The following is a 21,110-nucleotide window of genomic DNA, read 5'->3' as shown; positions in this document are numbered from 1 at the left end:
AAGCAGCAATAACTTCCGGTGCGTGGCGCGCGAGGTTTGTTTCTCGTGTAGACTCGACAAACCAGCTAACACGCTGACAAGTGGTCAATTACAGCTTATGTGATGTTTTATTTGATAATTTGTCAAGAGTTTTTTTTTTTTATCGCGTCATGAAAGTCCACGTACATGGTAAGTCAGAGGAACCTCAAAAGCTGTCTTACTTCGTCGTCTGATGTGTTTTTAAACATGGTTGACGCTCAGTATAAGTCGGCAGTATTTTTCTGATTTTGTCAACCAACCACAACATTTTCTTCGGCTGTGAAACGTTAGTAATGTTGTCTAGTCGATAATTTGGCCAAAGCAGTTTTGCTATGAAATTAGCTGTTGGGTAATGTTGTTCCGTTTGATTTAATGTGGTCGGAAACAGCAGCAGGCTGAGATGTACCCCATCATTTAGCTTGAAACCAACTAGTTTGGACAGTTTCTGTTTTTATTTTAAGTTACACTAAAAAAAAAAAAAAACGTTTTGTCCCCAGATGTGCCATATAACAAACTGTAGGCGTTACACAAGCGCCTGGGATGGATTTACCCTCAACCAACATGTACGACACATTCAAAGATGAAATCTGGAAAGGTAATATGACAGTGATGTGAATTTGTAAGTTTATAAATATGTGCCTTTTAATAAGCTGCAGGTGCAACAAAATCAACTCCTCCTTAATGCAAATATCTGGTCAGGTGTACTTGATAAAGTGGCCAGTGAGTGGTGTTCATGTTATTGTGTCCGCAACATTAAATCTCATCACATAATCACAAACAGGCGCCTTTTGTGTAATAAACACGAGACAAAACATCATGTTAAGTGTGTCGGAGGTTGCTTTTTTTTTTTTTTTTTAATAATAATCTATGACCCGTCTATAATTTATCATTTCAGAGCTGGGACCACTGGACCCCAACTGGTTTGAGTTACTGACAGCTCAAACGTCCGCCAGCGAGGGAAGTTTCTCTGATCAAGATGACTTGTGTGCAAATCAGGAGGGACATTTTAAAACACCTTTAGACAAACCTGCATTCGACACTCAGCTGTTTTCAACCCCCAAAGTTTTCAGACGCCGTCGAATTGTGTCGCCTGGAACTGAGGATGAGCAATCGTTCACTGCTGAACAAGGTATACAGTTTAAGGTTTGACTGCTGGTGTATTTATTCATGCAGTAAAAAATATCTTGCACAAGAAAATGGATGTCTGATTTAAATTTACTCTAAATATAATATTTCTTTGTGGTACTTTTTAGATGAAGGAGCATTGCGATGGACAGCGACACAAAGTCCACATTTGTTTCAGACGTCAAACCAGAGGTGAGTGCAACAAACAACAAACTCAATTTGTTTTAATGTTCCACATGCATTACTGCATAGTTCCTCTGTCAGTGTCCTCAGTGAGAATGTTTTTTATCATTAGTGATTTGTCATGATGTGGGAAGGTTTCATATGTCTTCCGTCACTGGAGCGTTGTAGAATCTTTTCAATTACAGCAAAAAAAAAAGCAACAAATACTGACTTTAGATAAAACTTATGACTTTAAACAACTGCGCTTTGAGAAAAGATTTATGAGTTCATAACAAAAATCTTTTCCATTAAATTATTAATTCATTTTCTTAAGCGTCTGTTTCCATCATAGTTTTGCTAGGATATCTTTTTGATGTCTGTTTTGGTCTTTTTAGGGTCCATGGTATGAAGCATGGAGGTATCCAGCCTCAGACTCAGGACAGTTTCGGTGAGCTAAAAAATGTATCTGTAATGTAGAACTTTAGTAGCGCTTAAAATGGCACTTACTGATGGCACTTTGTAGTTTGGCTTTCTTGAAGAAATTGTATTTTCTTGATTCCTGTTGTTCTGGGTTTTGTAGCCTCATGGTTGAAATGCACTTATTGTAAGTCGCTTTGGACAAAAGCGTCAGCTAAATGAAATGTAATGTAATCTGTGTTTCATCCGTATGAATTAATAAATCAATCATCACTGATTGCCTTGTTTGCTTCTGCCATTTGTACAGATCTGTTTCATTCTCCATGCAAATCCCCAGTAAGTATATTAAATCTAACAGTGATGTTGTATTTTCTGTCAGTGATGTCTGTATTCTGATGTGGAGTAATGGATAACACTAAAGTTTTATATTATGTTTTTTAAAATACAGGCCACCTATGCGAAGCAGATTTCTGAAAGTCTTGGCGTGCAAATTAATCCTGACATTTCTTGGACCAGTTCCTTGAATACTCCACCAGCGGTGCCATCCACACTGATTTTATGTAAGCAATGACAGAGTTGGTTACGTTACAAGTCTGAAAATAGGATTTGTCTAATAATTTGTGTGTCTTTTTAATGTTACAGCTAAAAGTGATGAGAGTCCCTGTCCAGTGAGTGTTTCTGCAGACCAAAATGTTGTTGTGAGTACTCCATCCAGCCCTAACACACAACAGACCTCCATGTAACTGTCTGATTTGTAGAATGCTAATGATTGACACTCTGGTTCAGCTCTATGTGCATCACTGTGTTGATTTCATGTCAGTGGCAGAAGAGCTTTTGTTACTTCCTCCATAAGCAATTGCTTGCTGCTGCTCCATGAGCATCACAGCGCTGCGCTGCGTTCATGGCCAACAGAACCCGTCTCTGAACTTTTTGATTGCCGCTCATATTTTTCACATTATATGATCTGAAATGTGAACAGGAAAACATTGAAAGAAACTAATGTTCTGAAACGTTTGAAGAAAAAGGAAGAACATGTGCACACTGCATTTATCTTTTGATGTGGTATAGATGAAGGATAAAGTGACAGTCAGAACAGATTGGTGTGACCTTTCACAATACTTCTGAGAGTGATTTTCTTTTCTTTTTTACCTTTCCCAGTTTGTGCGGGAGCTTTTTCCTTCTCTTTCAAACGCTTCCACAGTTGGAGTACCACCACCCAAAACCAATGACATGCCTTCTGGTAACCAAGGTACTGAGTTTTTCCTTTACAATTTGCTCGTATCTGAGTTTATGCAGTAGCTTTGAATATGAATGAAAAAACAATGCATGACAACAGATTTGCTTATTTTGGGTTGTGCTGTCTTTTAGAGGTGTAATTATGATACTCAGAATAATGAGAAGAATAATGCCGATTGCTACTCTGTAATCAACAGGTACTGTTTCCCCTGAGGCCGAGTCCCCCAACTCCCCCCAGGCTTCGCTAATCCAGAGTGATGGTGTTTGGCGACAGAAGCTGCCAGATGCTATTGAAGATGGAGAAATTCGCAGCACCGTAGCAAGTATCCTCGATGGAGCTGAAAATGTTCTCTCCATTTTCTTCGCCAACAGCAGTTCAGCACTTAGAAAAGTGAAACCTCGCAGAATCAAACGGAAGCACATCGTTCAGACAGAAGAACGCGGCTGCAGCTCCACAAACACCTCAACAACAAACAACACTGCGCCCAGTGAAGAGGCAGCAGCTGGTCAGGAACCTGTCAGATTTCCCTCATCCCCACTGGTAACAACTGGAGACGCTGCCAACAGCCAGTGGTCTCCATTGAGTTTATCTCAAATTCCAACTTTTGCTGTGGATGACAATATTTCAAAAGAACAGCTGCAGAGTGACTCTGGTTGTAGCCAGTTTGTAAGGCCACCTATGAAAATCACAGACTCTGTAATTAATAAGAAAAAGAGAAAATTCATCTACACTGTTGGGACTTTTAAAACTCAAGTTCAAGGAAAAGAAACACAGTCTCAGAAGGTGGACTCATCGCCAGGGATTGCATATTCTGGTAATACATTTTTCTGGCATTTAAAGTGCAAAAATACAATCATAAGTTATAATATGTTCTCTTCTACAATGACAAAAAAAAAAGACTTATTTTTTTTATAACTATGCTTTCTTTCAGGACCAGAAGTGGGTGTTAAGCAGTTGGAGAAAGCCCCAGATGACGCAGACTGCTCCAGTAATGGGAAGAATGCAATGCAAGAACAGGGAAATCTGGCTGGAGAGAATCTGCCTCTGCCTCTCTCTGCACAAGCCAAACTCCAGGATCTTGACATGTCACAGCTTTGCAGAGATTTTGCACAAGACTTCAGCCAAATACCAGATTCTGTTAAACTGGGAAAACAGGCAGAGGGCACTGAGCGTTACTTTTCTCCATCAGCCTGTCTGTCGGCCATGAAACAAACTAAGCAGAAAGCAAACCCTCACCGTGGCCTTGATGCCGGTAGTAACAGAAGATGTGTTTCTACCACTGATCAGAATTACTCCATCAATGAAAGCACCGTAAGTGACAGTGGATTCCAGTCTGCTGTGGCAGATATTACTCGTGTGACTGCATCTTCAAATGTTCTTCCCTGGTCAGAGAAGACTGGTCAAAGTCAGCACTGTTCTGGCTTTAAAACCGATTTCTACAGGACCTTTCCATCTACAAATCAAGGGAATAGAAAAGTACATTTGGATGTTAAAGCTGAAACCGAGCTCAAGGAAAGACGGACACCGGACGCCGGGAGAAAGAATGAGTTGCACATAGAGAGCATGTCAACACCACTACCAAGCAGTACAAAAGAAACTGTCACTAACATTAACTGCACTCCAATAAATGCTCAGACTCATGGCAGCCTGCCAGACAAAACCGAAGTTTCTATTCCTTCTGTCCGTGCGTCGGGATTCAGAACCGCTTCAAATAAAGGTGTACGAATTTCCTTAGCTAACCTGGAGAGAGCCAAGCATCTCTTTGAAGAGACTGAGGGAGGAAGGAGTTTAAGTGATCAGCCCACCACATGGGACCGTGCCATGAACGGATCATCGAAAAGTACAGCTTCTAATTCAAATCAGCTACCTTCCTTAAGTGAAAGATTTGGGGATAACAGTTACCAGTTAACAGACTCACAAAAAGCTGATGTGACGGAACTGTGCTCTCTCTTGGAGGAAGCTGATAGCCAGTTTGAATTCACTCAATTCAAAACCGCAAAGCTAAATCAGAAAGATGATGCCACCTCTCCACAAAAAGCTGACAAAGAGCTGGACCCTGATTATCTCACTGGAATAGATTTTGATGACAGCTTTAGTTCACACACTGAAAAGCAGCAGCCTGACAAAATGACTTCCGTCTCAGATGATAAAATAAATAGTGGAACATCTGATGTCAGAAGTAAATCCACCTGTATGTCATTATCAAGTGCTCCGAAAAAAGAAAATTCCTCTGCCGGAGATCGAGCTTCCTTTTCAGAGCACATTTCTAAAGGCGATAACTGTCGTATGTCAACTGAACCAAAATATCCTCACAGAGCTGAGTGCACTGAAACAACCCAGCTGGAGAACAGAAATCCTTTGATGCTTGGTGTAGCGTTTAAAACTGCCGGAGGAAACGTTTTGAGAGTTTCCAAAAGATGTCTGAGCCAAGCTAGAGCTTTGTTTGCAGATTTAAGGGAGAACCTGACAGGTCAGAAATCACCAGACGAGAAACGCACCGAAAACGATGCTCAAACAGAACAAAAGTGCTGCATGGATTCGAACGCTGGCACGGACGATTTGAAGTCCACCATCAAAGACAACTGTGATATTGAGGAGAGAATTCAGGAGTCAGTCTGTTCAGACAAAAAGGTTTCAACCATTAGAGATCCAGATCGTACGAAATGTTTTGAAAACAGCAAAATGGACACAACCATGTGTCAGAGTGGCTTCCACATGGCGAGTGGAGAAGGGATTTCTATTTCAGCAAAATATATGCAACAGGCAGGTGCTTTTTTCAAAGGCTGTGACGAAATGGACCGTAATGACGGCATGTCGGGGCCGAGCATAGATCCTATGGCTGAAAGTGTTAACGGTAAGAAAAACCTTTTAGAATTTAAAAACCCTCAGAGGACAAAAGTCAACACTTCTGAGGAACATGTCAGTGGGTCCGCTAAGTTTAAAAATGCAAATGGTGCACTGGTTGCACATTACATAAAGGGGCCACATCCTGAACATATGGAAATGAACAGTGCTGGTTGTAACAGTACACTGACTTTAAAAGATTCAGCGGCTTTCCGTGGAAACCAACTTTTGACTTCGAAGCCATTTTCTTCTCCGCTGTGCACAACATCAAAGGTTATTGATTCCTCTGCAAAAGACAAATTGAGCAGTGGTGATGGATTCTCTGCAGCCAGCGGGAAGAAAGTACCTGTGTCAGCTGAGGCAATGAAAAGGGCGGGATGTCTCCTGAAAGAGATTTGTATACTTGAAGACTCAAAAAAACAACTGAATCAAAAAGAAAATGCTGTCAGAGACGGACAGTTTAACGCTCAAATTCGGGATTCTCCGCCTAAGAACGATGGATTCCACACCGCCGGCGGGAAACAAATCTCCATTTCATCTGCAGCTCTCAAGAAAGCAAAATCCCTGCTAAGTGAGGCTGATGAAGATGCGTATGAAAGCGGTGTAAATCCCTCTTCTACTTTCAAGATTCCAGCTCGTGCTCCACCACCCAGGAATGCTGGATTTCTTGCAGCCAGTGGCAAAACTGTGGCGCTTTCATCTGAGGCCTTACAGAAGGCTAAAGCTCTCTTCAGTGACACCAGCTTGAGTACAGACATCCCAGCTGTTTACGATGCAAGGAGGAGTGATAAGAAACAAGACAGTAGTGAAAATACAGAGAAAATACACTGTGGTTTCTCAACTGCAGGGGGACAAAGAGTCCACGTGTCACAGAAAACTCTTTTGAAAGCAAAACATCTTTTGAGAGAATTTGATGATTCTGCTTCAACAGAAGCAATGCAAGAAGCAGATGCTTTCATCAAGGACTGTGATAAGGACTGGAACAGTGGAATTGCCCTCAAACATAAAAGTGTGGCACCTGTCAAAGGAAGTGGCACAGAGAAAAGAAACCTTTTGAATTTCAAACCAGATCAAAGGGTGTCGGTAAACATTTCTGAGGAGCCTGGAAATGGAAAAGATACAAGCACAGCAGTGAAACAAAGAGAAGACACTTTGAACGGTGGATTTCAGACAGCCAGTGGAAAACGAGTGGCCATTTCATCTGCCGCTCTCAAGAAAGCAAAATCCCTGCTGAGTGAGGGCGATGAAGAGGAGCAACAAATCAGTGTAAAACCATTTTCCACTTTCAAGATTCCAGCTCATGCTCCGCCACCCAGGAATGCTGGATTTCTTTCAGCCAGTGGTAAAACTGTGGCACCTTCACCCGAGGCCTTACAGAAGGCTAAAGCTCTCTTCAGTGACATCAGCTTGAGTACAGACATCCCAGCTGTTACAGAAACAAGGAACGTGAGTGGAAGTGGCAGCGAGAAGAGAAACCTTTCAAAATTTAAACCAGATCAAGGGGTGACGGTAAACGTTTCTGAGGAGCCTGAAAAGGGATCCACTGAAGATACAAACAAACCGGTGAAACAAAGAGACGACACTTTGCCGCCACAGAGCGGCGGATTCCAAACAGCCAGTGGAAAACAAGTTGCTATTTCATCTGCAGCTCTCAAGAAGGCGAAAACTCTGCTAAGTGAATGTGAAGGAGTTGAGGATGAAATAGATGTAACACCGCCACCACATTCTGAGACTCCAGTTCCTGGTCCGTCGTTCAGGAATGGTGGATTTCTCGCAGCCAGTGGGAAACCTGTGGCACTTTCATCTGAGGCCTTAAGGAAGGCTAAAGCTCTCTTCAGTGACACCAGTTCCAGTCCAGACATCCCAGCTGGATCAAACACAAGCAGGAGTGATAAGAAACATGAAGGAGATGCTCAAAATGATGCAGAAAAAAAACATGGTGGTTTCAGAACTGCAGGGGGAGCAAAAGTCCACGTGTCAGAGAAGAGTCTTCTGAAAGCAAACAAGCTTTTCAAAGAGTTGGCTGATGGGGAGTGTCATGGTTCAACAAGCCCGCATGACACCAATAAGGTAGATCCATCGAAAGTGATAGATATGAAGAGAACTTCAGATTCTAATCGTACCACCACCAGTGACAAGAACATGTCCGCTAAGGGAAGTGCCTCTTTGGCGGTTAAATATTTCCCCTCTCTGCAAGAGACTGACCGTGGAAAGGAAACTATTAAAAGTTCAGGTCATGGTGGTTGTAGCTTTATCAAAGACGAGGCACTTACAGATGCAGTTAAGTTCCAAGAAGATAAAAGCAGCCCATCGGGGGTGGGAAACCAACACGACAGCTGTGAACAGGACGCTTCATGTGCGTCGGACTATGAAATGAATCAAACGGGCAGCAGCGAGGGATATAAAGTTCAAATCCCAGCAGAGTCCACAGGTCTAAACTTTCAATCAGTCAACCTCACTGGCTGCACAGAGACTCAGCAGCAGTTTCTTGCCCAGGAAGCTCTGGACTGCACTAAAGCCTTGCTTGAAGATGAAGGTCTCGCTGGCCAAATGACTTTGGAAAACATGGCACTGCAAGACAAGCCAAAGTCCAGCAACAGATCTGCAGAGGAAGAGAAAAGAAGAGGGAAGAGATCAGTGGAAGCTGCAGATATAACTGGTGAGTGTCGGCGTCGCTGCTCAGGTGCGACAGGACAATATGTTTTTAGTATGACTGCACAGCTTGTTTCACTCTTTTCAGAACTTATTAAATCAGAATTATTTTGAAAAGCAAATTTTTTTTTTGATAACGCTTTTGCAACTGACTTAATTATTTTCCAGCTTTATTAGATAAGTTAAATACATATTTCCCTTACTGCACATAAATCATTATTTAGAAATTTATGAAAATGGCTGATTATTAAAAACTTTAGAATGTGGCTCTGTTCCAGCTATTATTTGGCCAGTAAACAAACAGTCGCCCTAACGTTTTGAAATATTCCAGGTCAGCCTCCTCTGAAGAGACGATTACTTGAAGACTTCGACAGGGCGGTTGATGGGCCGAGATGTTCAACACTCCAGGCAGTAAAAAGCTGTCCAAATGGTAAATCATCATCTCTGACGGGTCATCTGTGATACATGTCCTGTACTTGAAATTATTATTTTTTTTTTTTTTTTTTCTATCTTTATTAAGGTGTAATGAAAGACAGGAGTGTTTTCAAGTACAGTGTCGCTCTTCATCCAAACATCACAAGGCCACACGGGTAAGTGGACTGTTAATTGCCGACCATGTTTTCAAGCGGCTGACAAGTCATCATCTCTCTGTGATATGAGTTTTTTCTTTTCCACAGGAGTGGTAAAAACTATGTGGAAACGAGATTTCAAAAGACAACACTCAAACAACCCTCAACCCCCTCAGAGAGCAGATCAACTCCTTCCAAGACGCCGGCATTTGTTCCTCCATTCATCAAAAATGTAAAAGCAGACACTCTCAAGGACAACGTAAGGACGACTTCTGCGTTTGTTCCTCCGTTCAAGAAACAAAGAACGATTATCCAAGAGACCTCCTCTAAACCACAGGAGCAGGAGGATAAATACCTGCGTCTCTTTGTAAGCAACACTTACGTACCGCCCACTAAAAATACACCAGGTGCTACTGATGTAACTGCCCCCGTCGACACGACAAGTAACAATGTGCTGAATAATCAGAGCACTCTGGTTGTCTGTGGGTCAGGCAGTTCAGAGGCATCATGTGCGGATGAGACGTCCTCCAGAAGCCAAGGTGCAGTAGCCTTTTTCAAGTAAGTAAGTTTGAAATATTTAGCGTACCACGGGTAACACGATGATGTTTTTGTTGTGCATTGGCAGAATATCAGACTCTTGGGAACACTGAGCTGGCACGGGACGTACAAGACATGAGGATCAGGAAAAAGAAGCGCCAGACCATTCGACCTCTGCCAGGGAGTCTGTTTCTAACCAGAACCTGTGGAGTGGCGAGGATCCCATTAAAAGTGGCAGTGGATGGAAAGCCCCCAGCAAGATACACCCAAAAACAGGCGAGGCCGTAACTATCACTGGGTGTTTTAGCACTTCACCTCAATTTTCCCGTCTTTGGTTAAAAGATGACATTTTGACATCTTTTAACATCTTGCTGTTCTTGTTTTTTCAGCTGTATGGATTTGGAGTCCATAAGCACGTTTCTGAGATCACCAGCGAGACTGCAGAGTCTTTTTGCTTTAATTTGCTGCAGTTCATCAAACGGGAAGCTTTAACAGAGGATGGTGGTATTCAGCTGGCGGATGGAGGATGGCTGATTCCCCGCAATGATCGGACTGCAGGAAAAGAAGAGTTCTATAGGTATCGGTGAAATTAAACAGACTTAGTGATGCTATTCATAATATTGGAGAAATGAGGTGTATCAGCAGACTGCAAGCTAAATGCACTGAATATCATCTTGTCCCACACAGAGCCTTATGTGACACCCCGGGTGTGGATCCTAAACTGATCAGTGAGGCGTGGGTGTATAATCACTTCAGATGGATTGTGTGGAAGCAGTCATCCATGGAAAAGTCATTTCCAGAAACAATGGGCGGCCTCTGTCTCACCCCTGAGCAGGTTCTCCTACAGCTGAAGTACAGGTATGGAAGAGTGAAGTGCCCGATCCCGGAAAATATGAGTCATCATTTTCTGCTTAGAATTGAGATCACAAAGTTGATTGCACTTATTTACTTGATATAGAAAGAATTGCAACAAAAAATATGATGGTGCCTGACAGAGAGGCGGCAAATCACCTTTGGGCAGCCAAAAGGCAACACTCTTTTCTTTCTTTTTTTTTTTTAAGCTTAAATGCAACGGCTTTTTGTATCCAACACTAAACACCTAAACCATAAACTTCAGCCTCTCGAATTTACGATCCAGTTTTTGATACGATAAATCGTGCGTGCCTGGAGTAAAACTTACTTAACTCATTTTATCATACACACATCTTCCTGTAAAATGATTGTAAATAGTCTCAACTGTTCTTACACAGTTCAGTCGGTTTGTTTAAGTGGAATTGAAATTGAACGGCAGAAATGTAAATTTTGTACACGTTGCACCATGTCGAGTGCAGTGGGAGAGCAGTGCTCCTCATGAGAATGAAATTGATTATGTATGTTGGATTTGTATGTATGAAGTTGATTAGGTCGGCCACCTACAATCATTTTCTTAGTTCATTAATTAAATACTTTTTTTTCTCAAGTAACAGATTAAAATGTTAAAATGAATATTTCATTTTCAATCACATAAAACAAAAAAAACCCCACCATGTCCTCACTCAGCTGAAGCTTTAAATTGGTCACTTATCAGAACAGCTGCTAAATAATGATCTGTCAGTTGTAACTGATTTATGAACTGCTCTTTCTCTAAAGCGTTTAAAGCATGACTTTTATTTGATGTGTTGTAGATATGATGTAGAAGTGGACCACAGCCGCAGGCCAGCTCTGAGGAAGATCATGGAGAAGGACGACACAGCAGCCAAAACTCTGGTTCTCTGTGTGTGCGAGGTCGTCTCCGGGGGTCACAACGACACCAGGACTCCACAAGGTGCCGATGCCAAACCTGAAGCTCGGTCTGCAGTCGTTTGGCTGACGGACGGTTGGTACGCCATTAAAGCCCAGCTGGATGAACCGTTGACCGCCATGCTCCACAGAGGGAGACTGGCTGTCGGGGGCAAGTTGATCGTCCACGGGGCTCAGCTGGTGGGACCACAAGAAGCCTGCGCCCCTCTGGAGGCCCCAGAGTCTCTCATGTTAAAGGTACTTTAAGAAGAAGATCACAAGTTGTTCTTTCACTTGTTTTGTTTTTTTCATTTTATTTATTGTTTTTGGTTCTTTAGATTTGTGCCAATAGCAGCAGACCCGCACGCTGGGATGCGAAACTGGGATTTCACAAGGATCCGCGGCCGTTCCTGCTTCCAGTGTCCTGTTTGTATTGCAATGGAGGACCAGTAGGATGTGTTGACATTGTCATACTGAGAAGCTACCCCATACAGGTGTGTTTAGTCTTGCATTGGTGTATTGTTGCTCTTAGTCCTGGAGGTTCATGCTATTTTCCTTGACCTTTTTCTAGTGGATGGAGAGGAAAGCAGACGGAGGTGCTGTGTTCCGTTCTGCTCGTGCAGAAGAGAAGGAGGCGAGACGATACAACAGCCACAAAGAAAAAGCCATGGAGATCCTTTTTGCCAAGGTTCAAGCTGAATTTGAAAAGGAGGAGAAAAGTAGGGATCTTGTTTTTCTCATGTTAACTGCAGCTGGAAATCGGACAGGTTATAACAAGTTGTCCTCCTCAGGGAATTTAAAACCTCAGCGGAGAAGACAAACATTCAGTCATCAGGTTATTGCCAGTCTGCAGGATGGAGAGGAGCTGTACGAAGCAGTAGGAGATGACCCAGCTTACCTCGAGGTGATAAGAAATCTGCTTTTTTCAAATTGTTCATGTAATTTTTGTGAAACATAGTGTCTGTACTTTACCTTTTTTCACATCCATGTTCTAGGCTCATTTGAGTGAAGGACAGTTGGAGACTCTTCATACCTACAGGCGCTCTCTGATGGAGAAGCAACATGCTGAACTGCAGGATCGATATCGTCGCGCTCTCGAAGCAGAGGACAACGACCAGAGCTGTCCCAAACGAGACGTCGCACCTGTGTGGAGACTTGGCATTGCTGATTCTTTGGACCAAACCGGCAGTGGTGTGTCTTTATTTTTCCCCTTAATTACTTGATCTTACTATTGTGTGTTAAGGTCTTAACTTTCTTCTTGGTTTTAGTGTACCGGTTGAATCTTTGGCGACCTTCCTCAGACCTTCAGTCTTTATTGAAGGAAGGCTGTCGATACAAAGCCTACAACCTCACCGCTTCAGATGGGAAGAACCGCAGCAGTATTCAAAATGTTCAGCTCACAGGGACAAAGAAAACACAGTTTCAGGAGCTGCAGGTACGGTTTGAAACAAACCGTGTGTACCACGACTGTGATGGAAGCGTTTTCTGATGTATGACCTGTTTTATCGTTCAGGCGTCCCAGGAGTGGTTGTCGGCACGTTTTAAACCGAGAGTCTCTACAAACGTTGTGAGTCTTCAAAACTCTGAGTTCCAGCCGCTGTGTGGAGAGGTGGATCTCACAGGATGTCTCGTCAGTATCATAGATGGACAGGGTAAAGTGTTTTTGTTTTGTTTGTTTGGTTTTTTGGGGTTGTTTTTTTTGTTGTTTGGGGGTTTTTTTGCGGGGGGGGGGTCATAACTTGTCTCTGCCATATATTATTTTACTGAGTGATTGTTCTTCTGGACACAGGTTCTTCTCCGGCCTTTTATTTGGCCGACGGGAAACTGAATTTTGTGAAAGTCCGCTGTTTCAGCAGCTTGTCTCAGTCTGGCCTGGAGGATGTGCTGAAACCAGGTGTCCTGTTGGCTGTGAGCAACCTGCAGCTGAGAGGCCAGTCCATGTATCCCACTCCTGTTGTGTATGCTGGAGATCTGACTGTCTTCTCTGCAAACCCCAAGGAAGTTCATCTGCAGGAGTCCCTCAGCCAACTCAAAAACCTGGTCCAGGTACGGTGTTTAAATCCAAAACCTCCAAAGCAGATTCTGAATGTTCTTACAGCCAAAGTTCCTCATGCATTAATTATAATCCCATCAAAGCACAGGTATTTATTTATGATTATAGTATATAGATTCAAATTTGAAATGCCAAATAGGAACAGCAATTTTTCTTAAATATCAAAAGATTTTTTTATCGAGCTTACAGAGTTACAGTAATGCTTGAAGGTTTTTTTTACACCCTTTAGAATGATCTATATTAGTGCAACAATATCTTCTTAAATATCATTATATTTTCACTTAAATCTTAAAAGTTGATAAAGAGAATCCAATTCAACAAATGAGACAAAATATTTTACTTTAAGAACTGAGTGAAAATCTGAAAATCCTTCAAGCACCATCGCACCCATTAAAAGAAAAGTTGTGCTGAACAGCAGTGAGAATAGATTAGTAGAGAATGTGTAAATGAGTTAGTTACAGCTAATGTTGTCTCTGACATTAACCTTTAAAACCTTGTGTTGAGGTGTGTAACAGATTAATAACTCAGACCGTGGAAATATTGTTTACTTTAAGTGTTTACTGACCTGAACCATGTGCAGCTTTCTCATTTTTATTTGAGGGAAATGTTTTTAAATATGAAATTTGCATTGCCTTGTGTGTTTTTCAGAGTCAAGAGAACTTCTTTCTAACCGCCGAGGAGAAGCTTTCACTTTTAGTTCAATCTGATGGCGTGAGCTCGATCTGCTCTCCTGCTCTGCAACCACAGACTCCGGCTCCTCCAACAGACAGAAGACAAGACTCAAAGACAAGTGTGAGTTCATGTTCATGCTGTGGGATCTTGGGCTGTTTGATATTTGTTGATATTGTATTGTATATTTTTTTATATCTAAATATATTGATATTTTCTCTTGTCGTGATATGAGACTTGGATGTATTAGTGTATTAGTCTTTGGATATTGTAATATTGTGATGTCAAATAATTGTTGTCTTCTGGTTTTAAAGGCTGCATTACATTTAAAGTGATGTTTCCTTCTGACCTTCCCAAACTGTTGTAGCTCTTCTATTATTTGTCCTCGCCCATTAGATATTATAGCCACAAAATAATGATGATTACTGATCAAAAATCTTCACGTGCAAATATTCTGTAAAAGCACCAATAGTCATCCCAACAACATCGTTGTAATATCAACATCCATGTATTTGTTGAAACAATATGGTGTTTGAATTTGTCCATATCGCTCAGCCCAAACTTAAACTCTCTTTTAATGCAGGTGATTTCTCAGAAGCCAATCAGAAACCTCGGATCTTTCACACCTGTCAGCAGAAACCCGACGGCAGCAACATCCTCAACAGAAAAAGATCCCAAAAGCCTGAAAAGAAGGCGAGCTGTGGACTATCTGTCACGTATCCCGTCTCCTCCCCCCCTCTTCAATCTGAGCTCATCGGCTTCTCCGTGTGTCAATAAGACATTCAACCCCCCTCGGAGGTCGGGCACATCTAGCACTTTAAAAACTGTACAGACTCCAGCTCACAAACCCGTCGACTCACCGCGGGAGGGCGAATGGGTGAATGACGAGGAGCTGGCCATGATTGATACTCAGGCATTGCGTGTTGGTGAATTACTGTAGATACATTTGACTGTATGATGAAACGCACACTAAGACTTGTAAAATAAAAGCTGTACAGATGAGTGAATGTAAATGCTGCGTATAAAACATTGCCTGTGGTTGTTTTTGAAGTTTCACTGGACTTGAATTAAAGTGGTGAAATTACCTCTCAACGGTAAAATCATGTCATCTCTTCACACTTGTCTGCCATCACCTCTTCAGTTCAGTAAGTTAAATCTTACCCTTATTCAGAGTTACAGCCCTGCAATTCTGTGTATTCTGAATTTAAAGATCAATAACAGAGCTGATGAGGGAGGGTATTTACAAACATACTCTTGTTACTACTATACTACAATAGATTTTTTTTTTTTGTAAGTGAACTCTAAAATAACATGCATATTGGGAAGTGTATAGGATAGAGGAATACTGAAGAAATTGAGGCAAAAATATCAAGTACTTAAAATAAGAGCTACTTCAAAAACAAAATAGATTGTCTGTAGTCATTTTAATGATTAAGGAACAAAAGGTTAGTAACTGGGGCATCTTTGATTTGTCTGTTATGACCAAATTTGACCCAATTGTGTAAACACATTTTATGTACAGTATGTCTGAAGTCAGCCTATTTGTACGATCTGCAGTCACCTTCTGTTGCGCTACTCTGCAGGGCCGATGGGGGGCGCTGGTGAACTCGTGAGCCAGTCGGCAGGAGAAGAAAAGGAATGACGTCGCTTCCGTAAACACAAGACATCCGCAATGTTGAAACTGTTCGCCGGGAGAAAGAATATCAGTTTTTCCTCTTGATTTATGCATCCTGAATGTGAACGGTAAGCCATCACGAATACCTACATTTGCTCTATGCTGTTAAGTTGAGTTAGTAATTTGATTTCTTCCATTTTTTTTTAAAGTATTTTCTTTTCTCTTTGATAACTCGTGTTTGTAGCACGTTAGCGAGTTGATAACTGTTTGCTGTCGGGCTTGATTTGTATTTTAACGAAGTTATGTACATGCAGTGAACTCAGTGAATTTCTGCACACACACAAACAAAAAAAAATCTAAAATGTATTTTGTATGTGTGGATACACACGTGTATATATATATATATATATATCAGCTGATTTGCCTACTTATTGAACTTCTGATTTTACTTCACAGCACCAACAATTGTGTAATAAAAACAACGGGGATGTGTTACTTGTTTGTATTTTTGTGGTTGTCTAATTCACTAACTGCTCTGATCTGTGTTCATGCAGATGTTTCACGCTGAATTCTCCTGTACGACCTCTGACGCCACAAAAAAGCCTGGCGTGGATAAAAGCACTGAAGATTGTAGAAATGACCAAAACAGGAAGCGCGCGAGCACCGAGGGCAGCGGGGCAGACAGAAGTACGAGGGATCGTGTGTTGAAGGAGGTGGGACTCACCAGCACCGCGTTCATCGGTCCAGCGTTTCCTCCAGAAACAACCAAAGTTAAGTCCGACATTGAAGATTCACTTAGTGAGTTCTATAAAGAGCTCGAGAAGATCGATATACCTGATGGTGTGAGTGGTAACCAGGGGAAACAAGACGCAGGTTTAGTTAAACCACTTCTACCGCCGCAAACACCTCGCGGCACGCAGCGGTATGACGTACGCGAGGAGAGAGGTTATAACGTGAGAAACTCTGCAGAAACAGACGGCTTCCAGAAAGGCAGCGGATGGAAAGAGTCTCCCTGGCCTCACTGGTATCAAAATGAGCCGTACCACCCCACGAGACAAAGGCCAGGCCGAGAGCTGAGCTCTGGCTGCGATGTGTCCAACCAAAACCACTGGCATTATCCTCAACCGCGGAACGGCCCGCCAAACCCGAGATTCCACGGACCGCCGCTCCCTCACCGACCGCCTCCGCCTGCATTCCCAAATCCACAAAACCCGCCTCCGCACGGGAATCGGACCGTAAGCGGTTCCGGCCTGACGAACCGGTATCGAGACGAGTTGCATTGTTCAGCGTTTTCTAACCTTCCACCGCCGAATGTTTACAGTCAACCCTCCCAGGGTCACTTTGACAGGGTCAGGTGGTCCAGAGACAGAAAAGAAGAAGGGTCTCCGTTTGATGAAGACCCGTTTTATGACAGACCGCAGAAATTGGATTCAGAAAATGGACAGTGGGAGCAACAGCATCACTACCAGCCCCGTGATGATACTCATACATACCACTCGGCCTTGATGCTGATCTTGATGAGAGGATTACCAGGATCTGGCAAATCAACAATGGCCAGGTACATTTATGTGTAATCTGGGGTTACATACATTTGGGGTTTTTTGTCCATTTAAATGTGTCCGTAACCTGAAAAGTATGAATAACACGTTGAATCCAATTGATTTTCACAGGGAGCTGCTCTCCACTGGTCCCAGTGGGATCATTTTGAGCACAGATGACTACTTCGCGCACAAAGATGGCTACCACTATGACCCTGGCCTTCTTGGAGCAGCACATGAATGGAACCAGTGGAGAGGTATTGTTTCCCTAAATGCAAAGAGGAACACAAAAACAATATTGCAACAACCACAGAGGCTTTTTAATGTTGTTTTTAGAGTCTGTATTTTGAGAACTATAGGAAGAGGAGTTACAGTGGTCTGGTTATTCACTTTTTAAGCCACAAATGCTGATTTTGTAGCTGATAAAGTGTTTGCAATGTGAGAGAAGCAAGTTCAAATGTACTTACTTAACTATGCAGTGGCTTTAGACAAACTAAATATAGCAACAACTACTGTTTCTAAATCTAAGAATATATTCACATATTTTGCTGGAAGTGGCACCACTCAGCGGTTCCACTGTCGACCACGACTCCCAATTGTTTGTATCATTATAATGTGCTGATGTGATATGAATGTGTAATAGCTTTTGTCTGTAATAAATTGAACTTAAATTTGGACTTGGGCCAGTTGGTGGCACCTATTAGGCCTTTCAGTACCACTAGGTGGAGCCTCACGTACCACCTGTGGTACACCTACCACAGTTTGGGAGTCACTGCTGCAGATGATTTAAAGTTTTAAAATTGTGGTTTGAGGAGATTTTAATTTTCTTGGCAGAACTTGTCAGAATCGTTTTGTTGTGTTTATTCCTCCGTCAGCACGAGATGCTCTGCATGACGGCCGGTCTCCCATTATCATTGATAATACAAACATCCAAGCCTGGGAAATGAAGCCTTATGTCAAAATGGTAGGTGGTGGACTTAAATATGAATGACTATTCGTTCTTTTAGCTAAAGCATTTCGCACCATTTGCATGTGTCCAAATAAATGTCCACCTTATGTAACAGGCCTTGGAGAGAGGATACAAAGTGGACTTTTGTGAACCTGACACTCGCTGGAAATTTGATCCTTATGAGCTGGAGAGGTAGGATTTCTTTATTTTCCAATTACGTTTACATGTTGTTGTACAATTTCAAACATTTCTACGAACCTCACATCCTAACATTCCCACCCTGCACCCTCGTCCCTCCAGGAGGAACAAGCATGGTGTTCCTCAGGAGAAGATCGCACAGATGCTGGATCGCTTGTCATTTCCAATATCCACTGACATTGTCATGAGGTCACAAGAACCGCCTCGTGCGCACCAGAGACGTCAGCCAGAACAGCCACAGATGATGAGGAAACAAGATTTCTATTAGTTTCTGCAGGGATTAACAGACCAATAACTTGCCGTGAAGACCAACACTTTTGTACCGGTGTAAATATTTAAATCTGCTCTTTATACATGATTTTTTTTTTATTCTTTGTACATTGCTAATTTATGTAGAAAGAGAAGAAACATATTTTTCTGAAGAACTTGTCATAATTAATTGTTTTAAAGGAAATCTCTATTTTAGAATATTTTTTTTTTATATATATATATATAATCATTTCATACTTGTCCTTCTGCAGTTTGTGTTCTCTACAATATGCAACAGTATTGAAAACCAAGAGGTTGTCCTCATCTGCATTTTAACAATTTCCTGTCTGAATCAATTACTAGTTATGTATTTATGGCATGTTCTACTTGCCATACATTCTCAGAGAAACTCCAGTTTTAAAGGTAAACTGCAAGTTTTCTAATTAAATGATCATTTTGGTTCTGCCAACTTGTTTTTTTTATTTATTGTTTTTTTTTTTTTTTTTTAAAGGCAAGGAGTTGTTTTCTTCTGAAAGGTGCACCAAAAAGTAATTTTCGATTTGTGCAAAATATCTTCTCATGCCATATTCAATTTGAACATTAAAATGACTGACCTTGTTTAACTCGTGACTTTACTGCTCAGGTGTAAGAAAAAGAAAAGCTCAGACCTTTACTGATTAGACAGTTTCTGATTTCACTGAATAACACTTAGACGGAACGTGACCTAGATGAGTCTTTACGGTCATATGTGCTATATTGTGAAAGGGAAGGGATAATAAATATACCCATGGTATAAAATATTCTTAACCCTCGTGTTGTCCTCGGGTCAAAATGACCCGCAGCTGTGTTCAACCAAGTTCTATTTTATTTTCATATTTTTTGGGATCATTGGTGACAAGGAGGCTGTGAGGGTTTCTTTAAAGAATGATGACCAATGATCCCAAAAAATAAAAAAAATATGAAAATAAAATAGAACTTGGTTGAACACGGGACAACACGAGGGTTAAACTGTTTTATGTCTTGGTAAACACACTGAGATTCTCGTGAGACCAGTTGGCCAGAGCAGAATACGCCTTCTACATCTGCTGGAAATGAAAGCAGCGTAAAGAGAGCTTATTAAAATAAACGCTCTGATAAAGGCCCCAGCTGATTCGCAGTGAGTACGGAGAGGTCTTTGTATGATAGCATTCATTACTGTGTTTCAGAGGAAATCACATTTTGCCTGTGTTGTCTCTCTGGTGTTCATTAAAGCAGCACACAGAGTTCACTATGTTTTTTGGGGGTTTTTTTTTCCATCCGTGTTGTGCGAAGAGCCAATAAATGTTTTTGGACTGGACTGTTTTAATTACATCCGTGTCTCTAGTCTGTTAGAGATTCTCCATAGTAATTGTAGTTCGGATGAAATCTGCACGTCAGTATGTTATCTTTAAATAAATGAAGACCTATTCCCTGTGGATTTCAGGGGCAGCTTGTTATTGTTCTGTGGAGCTTCATGAGACAGATCTGGGTTAACTCTCCTGTTCTCTGCTTCACATTATACAGACTCCACTTTTGCGTGCTTAAAAATAGCACACATTGACATTTGGATGCGCATAACGTATGTTTCTTTTAGACCCGAGTATTTGCTGCCAAGCGAACGTGATAAGTTGAGGATTAAAATACGTACAGTGGGCGGAAAAACAGGAACATCGGACAATAACAGCTCAGGAGGAAATGCCAGTTTTGTGAAGTTATGTTGGTTGTATCATCTGATCTTGTTGAACAAAATCCTTGTGAAAAGTCTTTCAGTCCAATGATCAGGGTCAGCTTGTGTTGGCTTTTCTTCTTTGTCACTGACTGATGTTCCTCCCACCGGTCAAAGGGATATTTACTGTCGTTTTTTTTTTATTCATGGTATTGTTATTTTGATCCACTTCCTGTTGGGCACACAGACATCCCACACATTTCAGCTGCACTTTAATCTCAGCTGCTGTGCATTATTGAGCAGACTGTCCATTTGGTTTAGAGGTCGCATTACAAACCCAGAAGCTGTTGTTGTTGTTTTTTTCTTCTTCTTCTTTTACTGAGGAGCACGTGAGCAAGTAAATCAAAAATATGAATGAAAACGAGAAATGATTTGCTGCTTTGTGGTGCATTAAGGTTAACTGAAATATTGATCAGACTGCAGGGTTCTTTGTACTTTTGTCGGCAGCTTCCTGTCTTTTCTCTGGAGGTTTATTAACTCCGCACCGACCATGAGCCACAGAATCCAGCATCAGTGTACAAGTTTATGCACTTCAAGAAACAAAGCCACATACATTTCTTCACTGAGGGTGTAGAATATGTGGATATATAATTGCTCTCAGGAAATGTGTAGAAGAGAAACAAAAAGATATATGTGACTTTGAGATTTCACCTCATCTGAAGCAGGTACAAGAAAGGAAATACAAAACTTTTGAACCAAAGAGAGGGAGGTTATTATTTTGACGTTACAGACACATTTTCCACACCGTAAAAATGACAATTTTGTGTGTGACATGC

At 41.7% G+C, this 21,110-nt stretch overlaps 2 protein-coding genes across 2 annotated transcripts; both read left to right on the top strand.

Annotated features, from left to right (window-relative positions):
- The first annotated feature begins 68 nt into the window (after positions 1-68).
- brca2 (BRCA2 DNA repair associated) lies at positions 69-15,140 on the top strand. The gene is made up of 27 exons (XM_069707421.1): positions 69-168; positions 516-613; positions 914-1,147; positions 1,272-1,335; positions 1,701-1,753; positions 2,030-2,058; positions 2,171-2,282; positions 2,365-2,420; positions 2,881-2,971; positions 3,156-3,773; positions 3,891-8,462; positions 8,787-8,885; positions 8,976-9,045; positions 9,133-9,563; positions 9,650-9,837; positions 9,951-10,138; positions 10,249-10,419; positions 11,226-11,577; positions 11,658-11,813; positions 11,891-12,038; positions 12,111-12,223; positions 12,315-12,510; positions 12,588-12,754; positions 12,833-12,971; positions 13,109-13,365; positions 14,021-14,164; positions 14,625-15,140. The coding sequence occupies exons 2-27, from the start codon at positions 559-561 to the stop codon at positions 14,979-14,981; spliced, it is 9,060 nt and encodes a 3,019-aa protein (XP_069563522.1). The 5' UTR covers positions 69-168; positions 516-558; the 3' UTR covers positions 14,982-15,140.
- A 566-nt stretch (positions 15,141-15,706) lies between these two features.
- Positions 15,707-19,971, top strand: n4bp2l2 (NEDD4 binding protein 2-like 2). The gene is made up of 6 exons (XM_069707422.1): positions 15,707-15,784; positions 16,211-17,214; positions 17,327-17,451; positions 18,070-18,158; positions 18,259-18,335; positions 18,444-19,971. The coding sequence occupies exons 2-6, from the start codon at positions 16,211-16,213 to the stop codon at positions 18,607-18,609; spliced, it is 1,461 nt and encodes a 486-aa protein (XP_069563523.1). The 5' UTR covers positions 15,707-15,784; the 3' UTR covers positions 18,610-19,971.
- Positions 19,972-21,110: the final 1,139 nt, after the last annotated feature.

Source organism: Brachyistius frenatus, unplaced genomic scaffold (genome assembly GCF_029030835.1).
Source record: "Brachyistius frenatus isolate BFR_SWC_R1_liver_20210118 unplaced genomic scaffold, ASM2903083v1 Contig_68, whole genome shotgun sequence".
NCBI lineage: Eukaryota > Metazoa > Chordata > Actinopteri > Embiotocidae > Brachyistius > Brachyistius frenatus.
The sequence above is the reverse complement of the archived record's forward strand: the minus strand, read 5'-3'. Positions and strand labels throughout refer to the sequence as shown.

What these genes read in the sequence shown, in the direction of transcription:
- brca2 (XM_069707421.1), top strand. Translation starts at nt 559, where the DNA reads ATGGATTTACCCTCAACCAACATGTACGACACATTCAAAGATGAAATC. An exon ending in CAAGATACACCCAAAAACAG is followed by an intron (nt 9,838 to 9,950) that starts GCGAGGCCGTAA and finishes TTGTTTTTTCAG; the next exon opens with CTGTATGGATTTGGAGTCCA. An exon ending in GACAAGACTCAAAGACAAGT is followed by an intron (nt 14,165 to 14,624) that starts GTGAGTTCATGT and finishes CTTTTAATGCAG; the next exon opens with GTGATTTCTCAGAAGCCAAT.
- n4bp2l2 (XM_069707422.1), top strand. Translation starts at nt 16,211, where the DNA reads ATGTTTCACGCTGAATTCTCCTGTACGACCTCTGACGCCACAAAAAAG. An exon ending in GGCAAATCAACAATGGCCAG is followed by an intron (nt 17,215 to 17,326) that starts GTACATTTATGT and finishes TGATTTTCACAG; the next exon opens with GGAGCTGCTCTCCACTGGTC. An exon ending in TGAATGGAACCAGTGGAGAG is followed by an intron (nt 17,452 to 18,069) that starts GTATTGTTTCCC and finishes TTCCTCCGTCAG; the next exon opens with CACGAGATGCTCTGCATGAC.